The 15,711-nt window shown below is 41.4% G+C and overlaps 1 protein-coding gene across 3 annotated transcripts in view; it reads right to left on the bottom strand.

The window, feature by feature from the left end:
* Positions 1–4,380: 4,380 nt before the first annotated feature.
* yipf6 (Yip1 domain family, member 6) overlaps positions 4,381–15,711 on the bottom strand; it is a 31,248-nt gene continuing 19,917 nt past the window's right edge. For 2 of the 3 annotated variants that reach the window (XM_069893034.1, XM_069893032.1), the window contains one exon: positions 10,775–14,922. In XM_069893034.1, coding sequence (XP_069749135.1) covers positions 14,804–14,922 — 119 coding nt within the window. In that variant the 3' untranslated portion in view covers positions 10,775–14,803. Of the gene's footprint in view, positions 9,958–10,774; positions 14,923–15,711 lie in introns of those variants that run through there. The other variant, XM_069893033.1, reaches the window with a different exon arrangement.

The raw sequence follows: 15,711 nt of genomic DNA, 5'->3' as shown, positions 1-15,711 counted from the left end.
TACACTCTATACGTTCTTTGTTGTGTACTGCCACTAACATGACCCCACATGACCATATCTTTTCTTTCACAAGGAAAGCCACGATGGGCACAGTGCTGCCTAAATGAATGATGACACTGGGACCTGTTCTCCTCCAGAAGCACTGCAGACCCCAACGAAGCGGATCCACTGGTGGATCAAGTGGAGTTGAGGCACGCAAACCCTCGGTATGCCTTCGTCACATTCCCAGATGGAAGAGAAAACTCGGTGGCCACCAGGGTTCTCGCGCCGGATGGATGTGTGAACAACACGGAAGAAACACAGATGTCTACAGATCAACAAGGAGCGCAGTAGCAGTCACTAGAACAGTCGTCCATCGAGTCACCCCAGAGGACTATACCACCCACCCCACAAAATATCACCACCCAGACTTGATGGCAGGACCTAATCCCATACAAGAGGATCCCCAGCCCACACGACCAACCAGTAATTCCCACTCCTACACCTCCACCAAGAAAGGCCGAAAGGCAGACTGCACTCCCCACCCCTATACCACTACCGAGGAGGTCCAGAAGGAAACGGAAGCCACAAAAAACTTTGGACTTATGAACTTACAAACAAGGGAAGAAGGACAGGGGGAGGGGGGGGGGTAACAATTTTTTAGTGGGGGGTGAATGTGGTGATATGTAATAACACCATTAGGTCACCAGGGGTCACCCCGGTGACTTTGTATATAAAGCAGTCCAGAGCTACAGTCTAGCCTTCCAGGTTTGTCTTGCAGAGACAAGACCTCTTAGTGTACTTATTAGTTTATTAAAGCTGTCTTATACTCACACTGCTGTTATGGTTATTGTCAGTACAGACACAAGTGTTACAATCACACAGAACTTTAATTAAAGGAGGAAAAACCCAACACCCAACCCCAACTAACCAATTTTCCCCTGCAACCACTGCAACCGTGTCTGCCTGTCCCGCATCGGACTTGTCAGCCACAAACGAGCCTGCAGCTGACATGGACATTACCCCTCCATAAATCTTCGTCCGCGAAGCCAAGCCAAAGAAGAAAGAAGAAAAGAAAGGGAGACAAACAGGGGAGAACGCTAAACAGTACTCGATTACTATTTCACTTAAGCAACGGTATAGACATTCACCTCGAACCTAGGTTGGACTCAGACAATAGTGAATCTAACTCAATGTGCTCACACACACTACCAACAGGGACTTTTACACACACCCAGTTCCCTGTACCGATGGAGGTGCAGCTCCATTGCAATATTATGGCTCAGCTTCACCTGCAACAATTCCAGCAATGTCCACGGTTGCGACCTGGTGTGGAGCAATATCTGGAGCATGGACCATGAGGTGGAGGGAAGGAATGTGCTGTGAGTTGGTGTTACATACAGTGCTAATCTGTGCTTCTTGCCAATAATGACCCTAGGTGATTTAAATTAGCCAATAGCAAGGTGGCCAGAGTCTAACCTTAATTAGCAGGTGATGTAACTTCTGATTAAATTTCAGACGGGGAAGACAAGTGACCACCTGCAATCCACAATATTCCAGACAGGCAGGGAGGCCACGTTTCCTCCACACACAACATTCCACCCCCCAGAAGCCACATTTACTCTGCAACAACTATGAAGATAATCAATAACTATGCACACGTTATGATAAAAAAGGAAAAGAAAAAAAAGCACATTAAAAAAACAATACCAATCAAGTGGATCAATACACAAGTGTCTTCTGTATGCTGGACAAGGCACAAGGCACATTATCAAATTCGATTACAACACCTCATCAGCCCCCCCGCCCAACCCCACTCGAACCAAACAGGGTCACTGTGTTTGAGATGGAGCAGGGAGCTGTTCCCCAGTGCCAGAATGGAGGCTAGAGAAAGAAATTTGTCTAGTTACCAACTCGCATGGCTGGTTTCTCCACCTTGGCTGTCAGATGTGAGCACCCTTACCACCAACGTCCGCAAGATCATCCACCAGGCTCCAGAGCCCTTTCTTGGCTTGGGCACTCCCTAAGTGCAGCATCCAGATGGGTAATTGCTATGCTATCCCTTGGTGAGGTAGACTGGCAAACGTATATCCAGGGTGTACCCTGGCTAGCCTGTTTCCCTGGGATGTCGTCCGACTCCAGCATAAAGTTCCTGCTCGCGATCTCTTTAAACAGGTGCCACAAATGCTTGTGTTGAATCCCTGTAACAATATCCGGGAGGAGTCAGGACTGAAGGTTAGCTAATTTGTGATTTTAAATTAAAGCTCCCGAAGCCTGCATCCCATGAGATAGTTGTTTCTGATAAAGGGAGGGCCTGGGCGATGCTGCCTTTGTCAAATGAAACAAAATATACACAACGTTTATTTCTATTGTTTGATCAATGACACTCAACTATTTATAAATTATAACTTTGAATCTATGACTCTCTACTTATAAAATGCAACTTCAATTCCATGAGTGTGCTTAAAGACATCATTCCTACAGCTCAGGCTGATTAAAAAGGAGAAAAACAACACAAATGATCCATTACAGAGTCTGTACCCAATATGCAAAACAATAGATGCAATCGAATGTCCAATGCTGAGGTTTAGGTTTCCATGGTGACAGCTCTTGCCTGTCTTGCTGAGAGTTCGTTTCATAATAGAATACAAAAGCTGTTTCTTGCTGGTTGCTAGAATAGTGCCAGCTGAAATGAGTGATGGGATCACAGCAGTCTGTTGAGATGAGTGTTTCGTAGACCCTCACATCGAGAAGAGGAACAGCTTGAAAGGTAGTCTTCTCCTGTGTGTGTGTTGGGGGGGGGGAGGGGGGGAGGGGTGTTTGGGAGACCTCACAAGATAGATTAGTGAGGGGCCACCTCTGCTGGGGGAAGGCCAAAGGGGAGGCTGGTCCCAGTCAGAGTAGATGGTGTATGGGAAGCTCCACCCTACAATGTTCTTTCCAGAGAGTGTACACGTCTCTGTAGGTCACCAATGGGGTGACATCACTGAACTTCACCTCAGCCCTGCTCCGTGTACTCGGATCCCTCCAGGAGGATAACAGCTTCCCAGACTGTTTACCCAGTTGCCAGTCCTATGGAAGGGCAAGACTACCCATCTAAGGTGCTATGATAACCAAATACCCTGCCAAGGCACCTTGATGCTCTCTGGGAAGTGCTGCTCACAGAAGCTACCCAGTGCCCATTCTCTAATAACCCATGTCACCAAGCCAACAGTGTGCCACTGTGGCCAGCCATGTAGGCCACATTCTATAGTAGGGCAAGGAACCTGGACCAGACCACAGTCGCCACCTGTATCCAATTGTCTGTTGGGCAGACAGACTGCCATGTTCACTTCCCTCTGAGAGATAAGGAAATTGAGGGTCCCCTCATCCCACAGACATAGCAGCAGCATGGCTAGGTGTTTGCCTGGCTGCTGATGGAATTGGTCCTCTCACCCAGTTAGATCCTCGTTGGACTAGTCCCGGAACTCCATAATTTCACAGTGACCACATATCTGCCCACCCGAGGTCCCCCATTATTAGCTACCTCCCTGTTTTGGTGGGTCAACAGGGGGCCCTCGTGGCAGGTCTGGGATCGCATGGTCACTGGTCGGGCTTGAAATGGCTTTGGCATGCAGGGAGGAGGATGTGCATTGTGGGTCTCAGTTTTCTCATGGTTATCATCATCCATCCACACATACCCACCCCTCAACCACATGCAATACCCTCCCCTCACTGGATAATGGCTCAGGCTTTTCCTAGGACGAGCTGCGAGCCAGACCAGCGAGCTGCTTGCAGCTGCTATTTCAATTAACTAGGAAGTTGCCACTATGATTTCTAGGTTGGTCACTTGTACTTACTTGGGCGATCTGCACCATCTCTTGCAGTGCACATCAGTGATGCTGCAGGGATTCTGTCTCCCTACTTGTGCCCTGATTACTTAATTCAGGCACCTAAGTATGGATATCAATAACCAGTGATCCCCACAACTCCCCCTGGCCTCGGGAAACCCCACAAACCCCAGGTGGGAGACGACATGGTGCCCTATCTTTTTTCATAGGTGTCTAACCTGTTGAACCAATCAACTAGCATGACTTGCCAACTATGCTGCCAAACTGGACCCCTGATGGCCATCAGTCCACCTGGGGATTTTATAATCTGATCCCAGGCTTCTTTCCCTATCTGTGGGTTGCCTCCTGATGCCCCATTGATGTGCAGGTATATAATCACACATGCACCCGAGAGGACACCCACATTTGTTAACACGATCTCCACATTGTTAGTACAATCTTCCGCTTCCACATGGTTAAGACTCCACTTGTGTACAGATAAAATGTTTTGAACCCTACTCACTGCTCCAATTGTAGTGTTGGGAAGAGTTTCAGATCTGGTGGGTTCACAGAAAGAAGAGTCTGGACACAATTGTTACAATCACACGTAACTTTAATTAACACATGAGAGACAAACAGAGGAGAACATTAAATGATACTTGATTACTATTTCACTTAAACAAGACATTCACCTCGGACCTAGGTTGGACTCCAACAATAGTGAACCTATACTTGACATGCTCACACACTTGTGTACATATACTACAAACAGGAACTCTTACACACACCCAGTTCCCTGTAACAACAGGGGTGCTGAGGCACAACTCAGTTTCTGTGCAGTGTAAACCTTACCCATGACATTTCCACCGAATGTCCACAGTAGTGACCTGGCATGAAGTGATGTCTGAGGCTAGGACCACGAGACAGAGAAAGAATGTGCTGTGAGTTGGTGTTATATTCAGTGCTAATCTGTTCTTCTAGCCAATAATGACCCTAGTGAATTAAATTAGCCAACAGCAAGGTGTGCACTAATGGGTGTCTGGAGTCCAACCTTGATTGATAGGTGATGTGACTTCCAAAGGAGTTTCAGACAAGAGGACACTTGACCACCCGCATTACACACATCCCAGACAGGCAGGGAGGCCACATATATAGGGATTAGAGCAGGGAGTAAGAATGCAGGTCTATGGTGCTTCAGCACTGAGAGATGGTGGAGGAATGTTTCTAACAATCCTCACCGATTGTGGTCTGTAGGTGAAGAAATCCAGGATCCAATCACACAATGGGTGCTGAGTCCCAGGTCTTAGACTGTGCTGATCATTTTTGAGGGGATGATGGTGTTTTAAATGCCAAATTGTAGTCAATATTGAGCCTCCTGACCTATGCATCTTTGCTCTCCACGTGTTCCAGGGCTTTGTGTAGAGCCAGTGAGATAGGATCCACCTTAGAACTGTTGCTACCAAAGGCGAACCAGAATGGATCCATGTCGCCACTCAGACAGGAGCGGATATGCTTCAACACCAGTCTTTCAAAAGACTTCATCACTGTTAATGTGAGTGCCACTGGCCAATAAGATTACCACACTCTCCTTGGCACCACAGTGTAACTGATGCCTATTTGAAACAGATGGGTATCAGATGCAATTAGCGACTAGTTGCCTCAATTTAACATTTAATAAAAATACTTCTAAATTGCTCCAAACACTCCATTCACCACGTTTTTGGCCACCTGAAAAGTTATTTTCCCTAACATTGCTGTTTTTATTTTGTATTCATTTTTTTTAAAATAAATCACACACACACAAAAAAATCCTGTTTTGTCACAAGGATTCCTTGCTGTGCATATAATAAATAATCTATCCAATATGTACACTTCTTAAGGAGGTTGAGAAGGGCAAAGCCTTCATCTTGACAACTTTTACAAGCATGGTGTGGTAGCTGCAAAGCACTGGACTGGAGGTCAATCCAGAGGAGCATTAAAAATGGCTGAGAATAACACTTTCCCTGTTTAAATTGTAGATTTTAGCAGAGTTACAGGGCCTTTCATCCCTCAAGCCCGTGGCACCTCTTTACGCCAAACTGACCTACAACCAGGTACAATTTGAAAGGTAGGAGGAAACCAGAGCAACTGGAGGAAACACATGAAGACATGGAGAGAATATATAAATTCCTTACAGACAGCGTCAGATTTGATTCCCAGTCCCTGGCACTGTAACAGCATTGTCCTAACCACTATGCTATCCTTTGACAATGTATACCAGGAATGTTAATTTAAATAGGCCCCAAGGAAATATTAGGGATCAGTACCATCCATCACACAGGATCTTTGACCTACCACCATCAGGAGTATCAAAATCTGGACTGCTCAGCTAGGAAATAGTTTCTTCCCACCAGCAGTGAGATTGATGAACAGTATCCTTAGGTAACAGTAACTTAAGGTCTTATAAATGGGAATGCGTAAATTATTTTTATTTTATATAGTGTATAGGTGTGATGATTGTGTGCAGTATATTATGTGCATATGTGTGTGCAATGCAGTCCAGTGCTGGTGCTTCAAGAACGGTCAGGTGACAATAAACAAACTAAGTCTTTGCAAAGTCCTTGTGCCGTCATATAATAAATAAAGCTGGTCTGTGAATTTGTCAGTTCCAGTCTAAGCCATGAACGGGCACGAATTTCATAGAAAACTCTTACTACCCTCATGCCCCCCTCCTCTCTGGAAATCCAATGAACTCCTACAAAGAGCTTGGGTGACCTACAAATGCACACATTGCAGGAAACTACAAACTCCTCAAACACATCTGAATTCTTACCAGAAATTATGTAATGTATTATGTCTGCGTTGGTGGTTTAATCAATTCTATGTAGCTGCATGGGAAGTAGAGGGGGTTTCCACTAATTCATACATCAATGAATAGAGCTTTGTTCCAGAACATCAACAGGATCTCACCATCTCTCTCCAATGAGCATACCCTGGTTCAATGCCAAGTGACTGTCAGCTTGAGGTAGAAATTGCCTGCACTGGGACCAAAGGTTTCAAAGGCAATGATGATATATTCCAATTACACTCTTTTTAAGTACAACTGCCAAGTATTCAAGGCAGGAATAATTGATTGAAGCAGGCCTAAGCATACCAGACCAGAGATTAAAATATACAACTTCCATTCCAAATACACAACTGATGCAAAATTTGGTGCCAAAGATGCCCAAATGTATCCTCCACCTCACGACTCTGATATCAAATTCACCAACTATTTCCAATATCCCTCTCCCCTTTCTGGATCCCCATCTCCATCTCAGGAGGAAAATTATAGACATTTATTATAAACCCACCATCTCCCACAGCTACTTAGACCACACCTCCCCCATCACAAGCATCACAAGGGACTCCATCCCTTTCAGTTTCTCAGTCTCCACTGCATCAACTCTCAAAGAAGCTTTGCACCCCAGGACATCTCAAAGTACCTTTTCTCACCCCCCCCCCCCCCACTGTAGTTGGAGCCCTCACTTAAATTTCCTCCATTTCCCACACTATGCTCTCACCCTGGCTCCTTCCCCACACCCCCTCCCCCCACCAACCAAATAGGATCAGAGTTCCCTTGGTCCTTCCTTTTCACTCTACCAATCACCACATACAGTACAGCATTCTTCGTCATTTCCACCATTGGTCACATCTTTCCTTCCCCCTTTCCCCCCCCCCCCCCCATTTCTTCATGATTCCTTGGTTCACTCTTCCCCCAACTGCAGGGGAAAGTAATTGTCTCTGCACCTTCTTTGTCACTAGCATGTAGGGATCTAAACAGCTTTTAGGTGAGGCAGCTTCATATGTCCCTCCTCTGACATCATTGGTGTTGTCAATGTTGCCTCCTCTACCTTGATGAAACCAAACATGCATTAGGCAACCACTGTGTTGAGCATCTTTATTGTCCACAAAGCCCAACCGAAGCTCCTGGTTGCAAGTCATTTCAATTCCTTTTCCCAGTCTTACATCAACTTATCTGTCCTTGGCCTTCTCCATTATTAGAACGAGGCCAAATGGAAACTGGAGGGGCAGCAGCTTGTATCATGTCTGCATAGTCTAAAAACCAACAAAGTGAACATAAAACTGACCTACATCAGGTGACCCTTTCTGTTCTTTTCTTTCTTCTGATCCACCTTGGTCCTCTCTCACTCATCCTTCTTTCCAGACTCCTTTCTTTTTCTTCCCCCATATGGTTCCATCTGCCCATCTTGTTGCACTCATTTATCTTCTTGCCTTGGCAGGTTCCATAATGTACAGCCCCTTGTTGACTGCACTTCTCACCTACCACCCTCGTCACCACTCCACCCTTCTCTCTCCCACCTTCCTCTGACTGCCTATTAGCTTTCCCGTATTCTCACGAGCTCCACCTCCCCCTTCCTTATCCTGCCTAGTGCACCTTTACATCCCCCAGTCCTGATGCAGGGCCTGAAATGTCAACCCATCCCAGTGCCACCACAGATTCTGCCAGATCCACTAAATTCCTCCAGCAGTTTGTTTTTCTTGCTTTAGATTCTAGCATCTGGAGTTGTTTCTGTCACTCTTGTTTTCATGGATTTTCACCCAGGTTTTCCCGAAAGAATTGACTTTTTGGTGAGGCACAAATACACTTGTTCTGTAGACCAGATACCTCAAGAGAAACCTCAATTATCTCTTTTTTTTTCTTCCTACTACAGCCCTCCTCCAAGTATCGCTCCACAGGGCAACGAAACATGCTGCAGGGGATCGGTGGATCTGGTAGCATCCAAGGAGAGAAATAGCCAGTGACGGTTTTGGACTGTGACCCTTTAATCACAACAAAAACAGGATGGGGAAGTAACAAGCATAAGAGGTGGGACAGGGTGCTGGGAAGAGGCGAAAAGATAACAGGTGAGCGGGCTGAAGATGGGAGAGGTGGAAGGATAGGTAGAGAAGACGACCAGTGGGGTTTTGTGGGTACTAACTCCTTGTTTGAAAGATGATTCTACAGATGTCACCTTGAACAATAAATGTTTGTAGTTTTCCAACAACTCAATCCGGAGACTTGACCTCTATTTTTGGACCACAGATGTTAACTATTTAATTGTCAACTAGCTATGACTTTGGAAAGGGTACAGAAGAGAAATACAGTAAAACCCCTGCTATCCAGAATTCAAGCCACCAGCAGAAAAAAATAGGTTAAAAATACAGAAATTTAAAATTGGCACCTCGCCATTAGTTTGACAATCACCCAACATGCATTCTCAACTAGAAAATTCGGCACCTACCAATCCCTATAGGCACCAGATACCAGGTTTAACTGTACCAGGACACTCCCTGACTTTGAGGGTATGAATATACAGGGTAAAGAAATGGGGGGGGGGGGGGGGTGGTATGCATCATGTGAGGAGATATTTTCACCGAACAGGATGCCGAATTAAACAATATCATGGGCCACAGAGCCTGTTCCTGTACCACAATGTTCTAACAGTCTATAAAGATGATGACATCAATACAAAATTGTTTTAGCTCAGATGAATAAACCACCTTGGGGTGGGGACAGCAGGGGTTGGAAATTGCCTATAACTTTACCCATTCATCTATTTACAACTCCCAATTGATAGTTTCAGATTACAGAGGGTCTATTATATCATGCACTTTAAAGAGAAATCAATAAACCAGAAAATTGTTTAAGGCAGGGTGGATAATTGTTGAATTTCGACAGCCTGTGCTGTGATACATTCCAAAGACAAATGACCTTCAAATGTCAAAATCAAGTAGAAAATCATGGAAATGCTCAGGAAGTACTAATGACAACTCTCTCTGCCTTACAACGAGCCAATATATCATGCATGTTACATTTTTAATGTATTATAATAGGAACCTTGAAAAGTTAACATTTCAAATCAGAATTGTGTATCTGGGCGTACTCATGGATGAAATAAAGTTTGTATACAAGTAATTTGGAGGAAAAAAAATGAACATTTACCTTCATTTCCAAAGAGTCTAAGAGATCCAAAGAGATTGAATACAAACATATAATAGTCCAGGTGTGACTATATAGGGAATTGGTATCATACCTGGGATTTTTATTTTGCATGGAAGTTTGGTCTCCATACTTAAGAATGTTTGTTGAAGAATCACCAGTTTAATTCCATGAAAGAGTTCTGCTGCAAGTTTGAGCAGGCTGTGCCTATATAAAGAAACATGAGGCAAGTGAAAAATGCAGGATCCTGAATGAGATTGACAGGGCTAATGCTGAAATAATGAATCCAGAAATAGGAACCTGCTTTCAGAACTGAGAGTCGCCCATTTAAGGCAGAGATAAGGAAGAATTTATTCTTTTAGAGGGTGTGAATCTTTTGAATTTCCCACCATAGAAAGCTTTAGAGGCTGAATCACTAAAAATAATCAAGGATATTATAGATTTAGACTATGGGAGGATCAAGTTTTATGGAGAACAAGAAAGTGGGGTTGAGGCCTGGATCAGATCAACCAAGATCTTACTGAACAAAGAAGCTAAGGATCCACAAATCCCACTCAACTTCTATATGTATTTTTCCCCTTCAATCACACAGTATGAGAACTAAGCCTGATCCTTCCTACACGCAACAAACACATCCATTTCGTGGTAAATGAAAATAGATATGGAGCAAGATTAGGAATTCTTTCCCCTTCACCACCCAGGGATACAAAGGATAATGTACACCCCAAATTAAATCTGTTTACCAGAACAAATTGAGAATTATTGCTGGGTCCTTCCCAATATGTATCATCCAATATCATGTTAAATACCATACTGTGCAACTGAGTCATTATTGGGAATCGAGTCGTTTTTTTTTCATGTTGTGCTCTTCTGTGGCAAGAATTCAAACTTCTGAAGGGTTTATAACAATAGACCACAGCAATAAACTTTAATTTCTCATTTCTGTCTGTATTAAAGCATTTGTAAAACTGTGTCTCCCCCCCTCCCCCCACCACCCCACACACTCAAATGCAAACAAAAAAACTTCAAGACTGAATCATATTAATAACAGTTACAGGAAAAGCAGACAAATAAGGAGAAAAGTATTTCCATCATGGACTAGAACATAATGTGCGTATTTACAAAAGAAATTTCATGTTACATTTAAGGCTTTAGAAATCCAAAAATATTCCCTGCAAATACCAGAGGCACCATTCCCAATTGTTTCTTACAGATTATGCTGATTCCATGTTAGTAGAAAGACCTGATCTCTCCACATCCCTCCTCACCAAAAATAATGAAAGATATCTATGTCTTGAATTTGAAACCAACCCTGTCATATTCCATCTCATTTCCAACTTTATTGGTATTATCCTGAGATTTCATTTACATCATTGTCACTACAATACAGTATATACCATATTGGTACCAATGCCCATAGGATCTCTGGATGCAAGCAAAATAGTTCATAACTCTGAACACTACAAACACAAGAAACTAGCGCTTCCAAATTTAGTGATGTAACTCAATGCATTGCCTCTATCTTTCCTCATTGTCTAGAATGATTTTGTCCAAAAAATTGGTGAATGAACTCTTTTGTCCAAGTTACCCAAAATAGCCTAGAGCTAATTCTGTCTCCAGATTTTTCTTGTAGTGGTAAGCAACTTGGACACTGCTAGAGTACAAATTAAAAAGTATCAAACATGTGATAAATGGAGGTGTAATCCACCAATGGAATTAAGTGCAAAACTGTTCTTGCTTATAATTTATGTCAATTCTAAGTCTTTTACAACACATTGGCTATAGAGGCACTGGATCGTTAAGCAACATAGACTCAGCGATAAATCTTTACAAGATGGCTTTCAATACGAGAACATTTACAACTGGAGCCAAAAAAGGCAAACAGAATTGCAATAAAACTGCAAGAGATTAAAAGTTCCGGAAGTCCAGATCGACCGAATTTTAATGGTTACTTCCTTAGAGCACTTTATTTAATTTTGCTATTATTCAGTTAGATTTAGAAAATACAGATGAAACACAATTTTCTTTACTGAGAGAATCCAGAACAACCAGCGAAATTCTAAATTAAATGTAAAACTTCATCCCATTTGGGAGCGGAGCAGCTTTTTTCTCACAAAGCATAGCAGAATTCTGGACCCCCCCCCCAAAAAAAAACAATTGTTCAAGATTGAAGTCAGCAGAGTTAACTAATTTGGAATACATGAAGTAAAATAAAATTGATGAGCAGATATAAATGAATAGTGACCATAATCTAGGGAGAAAATGGCCTCTTCTACTTCTGAGCTCTTAGCTAAACAAGATACATTCAATTAATTTATCTTTGTAGTTCTAAATAGGATTCAGGGAATAAATACATTCACTTGTTAGAATGTCACTCTAAAGATTAGATTTTTAACCCAGGACTAGTAATCTCTGTTCTAAAATCTATTGTGTGTGTTTAATCTGCTTCAGGATCACACTTTAATTAATAAAAATATTACCAGTAAATTGATTTATAGTTTATACCCCACACAAATACATTTCAATCCCAAAGTTAAGATTTAAACAGAGATAATGAATGGTGAGAGAGAGAGAGAGAGAGAGAGAGAGAGAGAGAGAGAGAACGAATGAACTGTGAGTTGACAGTGGAAAAACTAATCATACTTATTCTCACAGCTCTGTTTTTGATCTTAACCTTGTATGTTCTTCATTCTTAAGTGGCTAACCTACTCGCCTTCACACCCATTTTTAGAGGCAAGATCCACCATTATTTCATGGAATATTCCAGATCCAGACAACAGCATACATGTATCCTTCCTCATCTCCCTCCGGATCTTTCAGCCTCTAATCTCTTAGCCAATTTTCCATCTACAACATCGAGAAATCTGATAATCTTAAAGACATTAATCAGTCACTTTGTTATCTTATGTCAGAAATGTTCCAATCTCTCACAAATGAAATCACTCATCCTAGGAAATAACTGGACAAATCTCCTCTATATGACTTCTAGGATCTTCATATTATCCCTGCCACTATATTCCAGTTGACAATTTATTAGCATGGTATAAAGTTACAGCATGGTCCCATTTTGTTTTAATGCAAAATGGTAGAATGTAAAAACAAAAAAATTATCAATCTACCGTGGTGCACTTTTAAAACTATGTGTATAAACACATTTTTAAACATGGTGCCACATATACTATGCTATGATTTCTACATCAAGAATCTTTTTCCCCCTCCCCCAACACCTTTTTACCAGTTTGTCTGCAATGTTCAATATTACACAAAGCCTTTCTTTTCAAAATTACTCTGGTTGCAGTCAGTAACTAGATACTGCAATCGAGTGCTTTTGGAATACTGAAATAATTGATAAAACAAAGCAATGTATATACTCAAAAATTGTAGAGTTGGTTCAAGAAAACAGTGTTGATGAGCTAGCATGCAAAACAATTAGCCAGAATTACACACACAAATTTCAATGTGATAAAGATGAATGTCAATGTATGGGCCACTTTGCATGTTTACGAAGTGATACATTTTCCTTTGCAGATCTTAGAAACTTCTATGTCAGATTTTTTTTGCTCTAACAATACAATTCCAAAGTAGCTAGAATCTGGGAAACACTTCCTCCATTCCAGTAATCTCTGAGGAAGAGGCTCCATATTAAAAGATAGATATGCATTGAGATTTAGAATTGTGGGAATGAGGAGCTCAGGTAGCATCCCCGATACTCATGTTGATCCTCACAGCAAAAAAAAGCTTGTAAACCTTTACGGTGGAATAGATTATTGCTTAGCCTTCTAACATGATTCCATAACTGTAATAAGAAGTTTTCCATTATTTATTTTTCCAAAACTACAATGGTCTTAAAAAAAAAAATTGCCAATTGTTTTGCTCTAAAATAATCAAAGATTCTCAGGCTTTTATTTGAAAGAGGGACAATTCTTGAGAATAAACCATACCATTGACTAGCAGATTAATCTTACTGTTTTCTTAGAAAAATAATTTCTACATGTTAGATTCAGCTGATGAGTCCGTTAACTTCTACAGTTAAAATAATACAAATGAAACAAAAAATCTATGGAGGGAAGCGTGTTCAGTTTTCACCTTTCCCTTCCACTAGTGTTAAATACAACTCCCATCATAATGATTTATCTGGCTCTGTATCCTGGACAAGTTCATACTTTTTTTTTAAAACTTTGCCCCATCTATCATAGCACAATGGCATCTCTAAACAAAACACTATCCCCAATTCACCTCTGGAAGGCACCATAACTTTATAGGGGATAACTATGTGCAATAAAGATCCCCAAAAACATTGTATAAATTTCCTTTCCACATGTATACTAAGGGAGTAAAACTCAATAGATTTATCAGCTTCTTAAACCCAGTCCTGATATGCACATCACAGCAGTCATTGGAATGTTGACTAGAACCAGAAGTTATGACTGATTTCCTATGGTTTTGTTAATCATAGCAAATCCAATATGAATATTTTCTGTCTTAGTTTAGTCCACAATGGAATCTAAGATTTTAATGATCTGTAGGGTTGAGTAAATATATTAGTAAATTCCTCCAAAAATTTCAAAACTCAGCAAGAGAAAAAGATTTTTTTGTCCTCAGATTAAATCTTCCATCCCCCCCCTTCCCATTCACAAGAATCTCAAGAAATGTAAAATTCTTCAATTTTAATACAATCAATTTAAAAATGTTTTGGGCTAGACTGCCAAATTTCAATTTCTGTTAAATTCCTCCAGAGCTGGAAAGGAAATAACCTAATGGCTTTAATCAAAGGAATAAAAGAATTCTGCTCTTTAAGAGTCTTTAAATGCAGTTCCACAGCTTCAATCTTTTCCCCCTGAAGTCCACAAGAGTTAATTTTAAATCACCTCTTTCACAGGTTGTAAGAATCACTGTACATTCAATAATATACAGTACAAACTAAATATAAATTTGTCTTGATCTCTTTGCTGCATAGTGGGCTGCCTCTCAAATAAACAGTCTCCAAAAACCATACAGAAATGATTTTGAATCACTCCGGTTTCATGGTCCTCGCTGTCAAGATAACTGCCTCTCATGCCGATGCATTGGAGATGATCATCCAACTGATGACAAAGTAGAAAAGGAATATTGGGTAAACAGCAAGGGCCTTGCGATTAGATGGCTGGCTATCAGCCAGAAATGCTGTTGAGGCTAGGAAAGACAAGAAAATTAATGAGAACATTCATCTTAATGAAAACAAGTCTCTAAATATAATTTTCTTGATCTTTCGCAGAAAATCCGATTGTAAAATATCCCATGCAAAAAAGATAGGCATTTCCCCAGATCAACCTAGTTCTGAAGATGCCATTTGGTTGGTTTCTCAGATCTACTGGCAGTAAAGCACATAGCATGTTTTGTTGTTCATATAACATTTCTGTATCACTTAATAATACTTTATTTATTCTATTTTTAGATTTGTAGTCTTTTATTTCAGCCTTCTCCTCAAACTTATCACTTTACTAATCCTTCACTAAGTAATGGATCAACAGGAGAGAGAGCAAGCAATACAAGGACAGTAACCCTCCAATAGCATTCCAAGTTAACACTTTTTACAAAGAGTACTCGGGTGCTTGGATTGTGAAAAGTATCCATGATTGTTAGGGATACCTGCTTTCAAAAACTTTCCAACAGCATCAGAACAGGCCTACAATGTGTGCGCCAAACAAGATGCCAAGTTGAACTGTATACAAGTCTGCACATGATCTATATTACTTCATATTCGTATCAAAGCCTCAAATGCTTCCACCACCACGCCTGGTAGCCTAATCCAGGTGCCTTTCATTCTCTTTTTAAAAAAACTTCCCCCACACATCTCCTTTAAATTTTCCCTCTTACTTTAAATGCATCTCCTCTAATATATGATATTTTTACCCAGGGGTGGAGGGTGGAAATCTGACTCTGTCTCTCATCATTTTATAAACTTCTATCCGATCTCTCCTT

This window comes from Narcine bancroftii, chromosome 8 (assembly GCF_036971445.1).
Source record: "Narcine bancroftii isolate sNarBan1 chromosome 8, sNarBan1.hap1, whole genome shotgun sequence".
NCBI classification, from domain to species: Eukaryota; Metazoa; Chordata; class Chondrichthyes; order Torpediniformes; family Narcinidae; genus Narcine; species Narcine bancroftii.
Note: the sequence above shows the minus strand (reverse complement) of the source record. Positions and strands in the feature narration are given on the sequence as shown.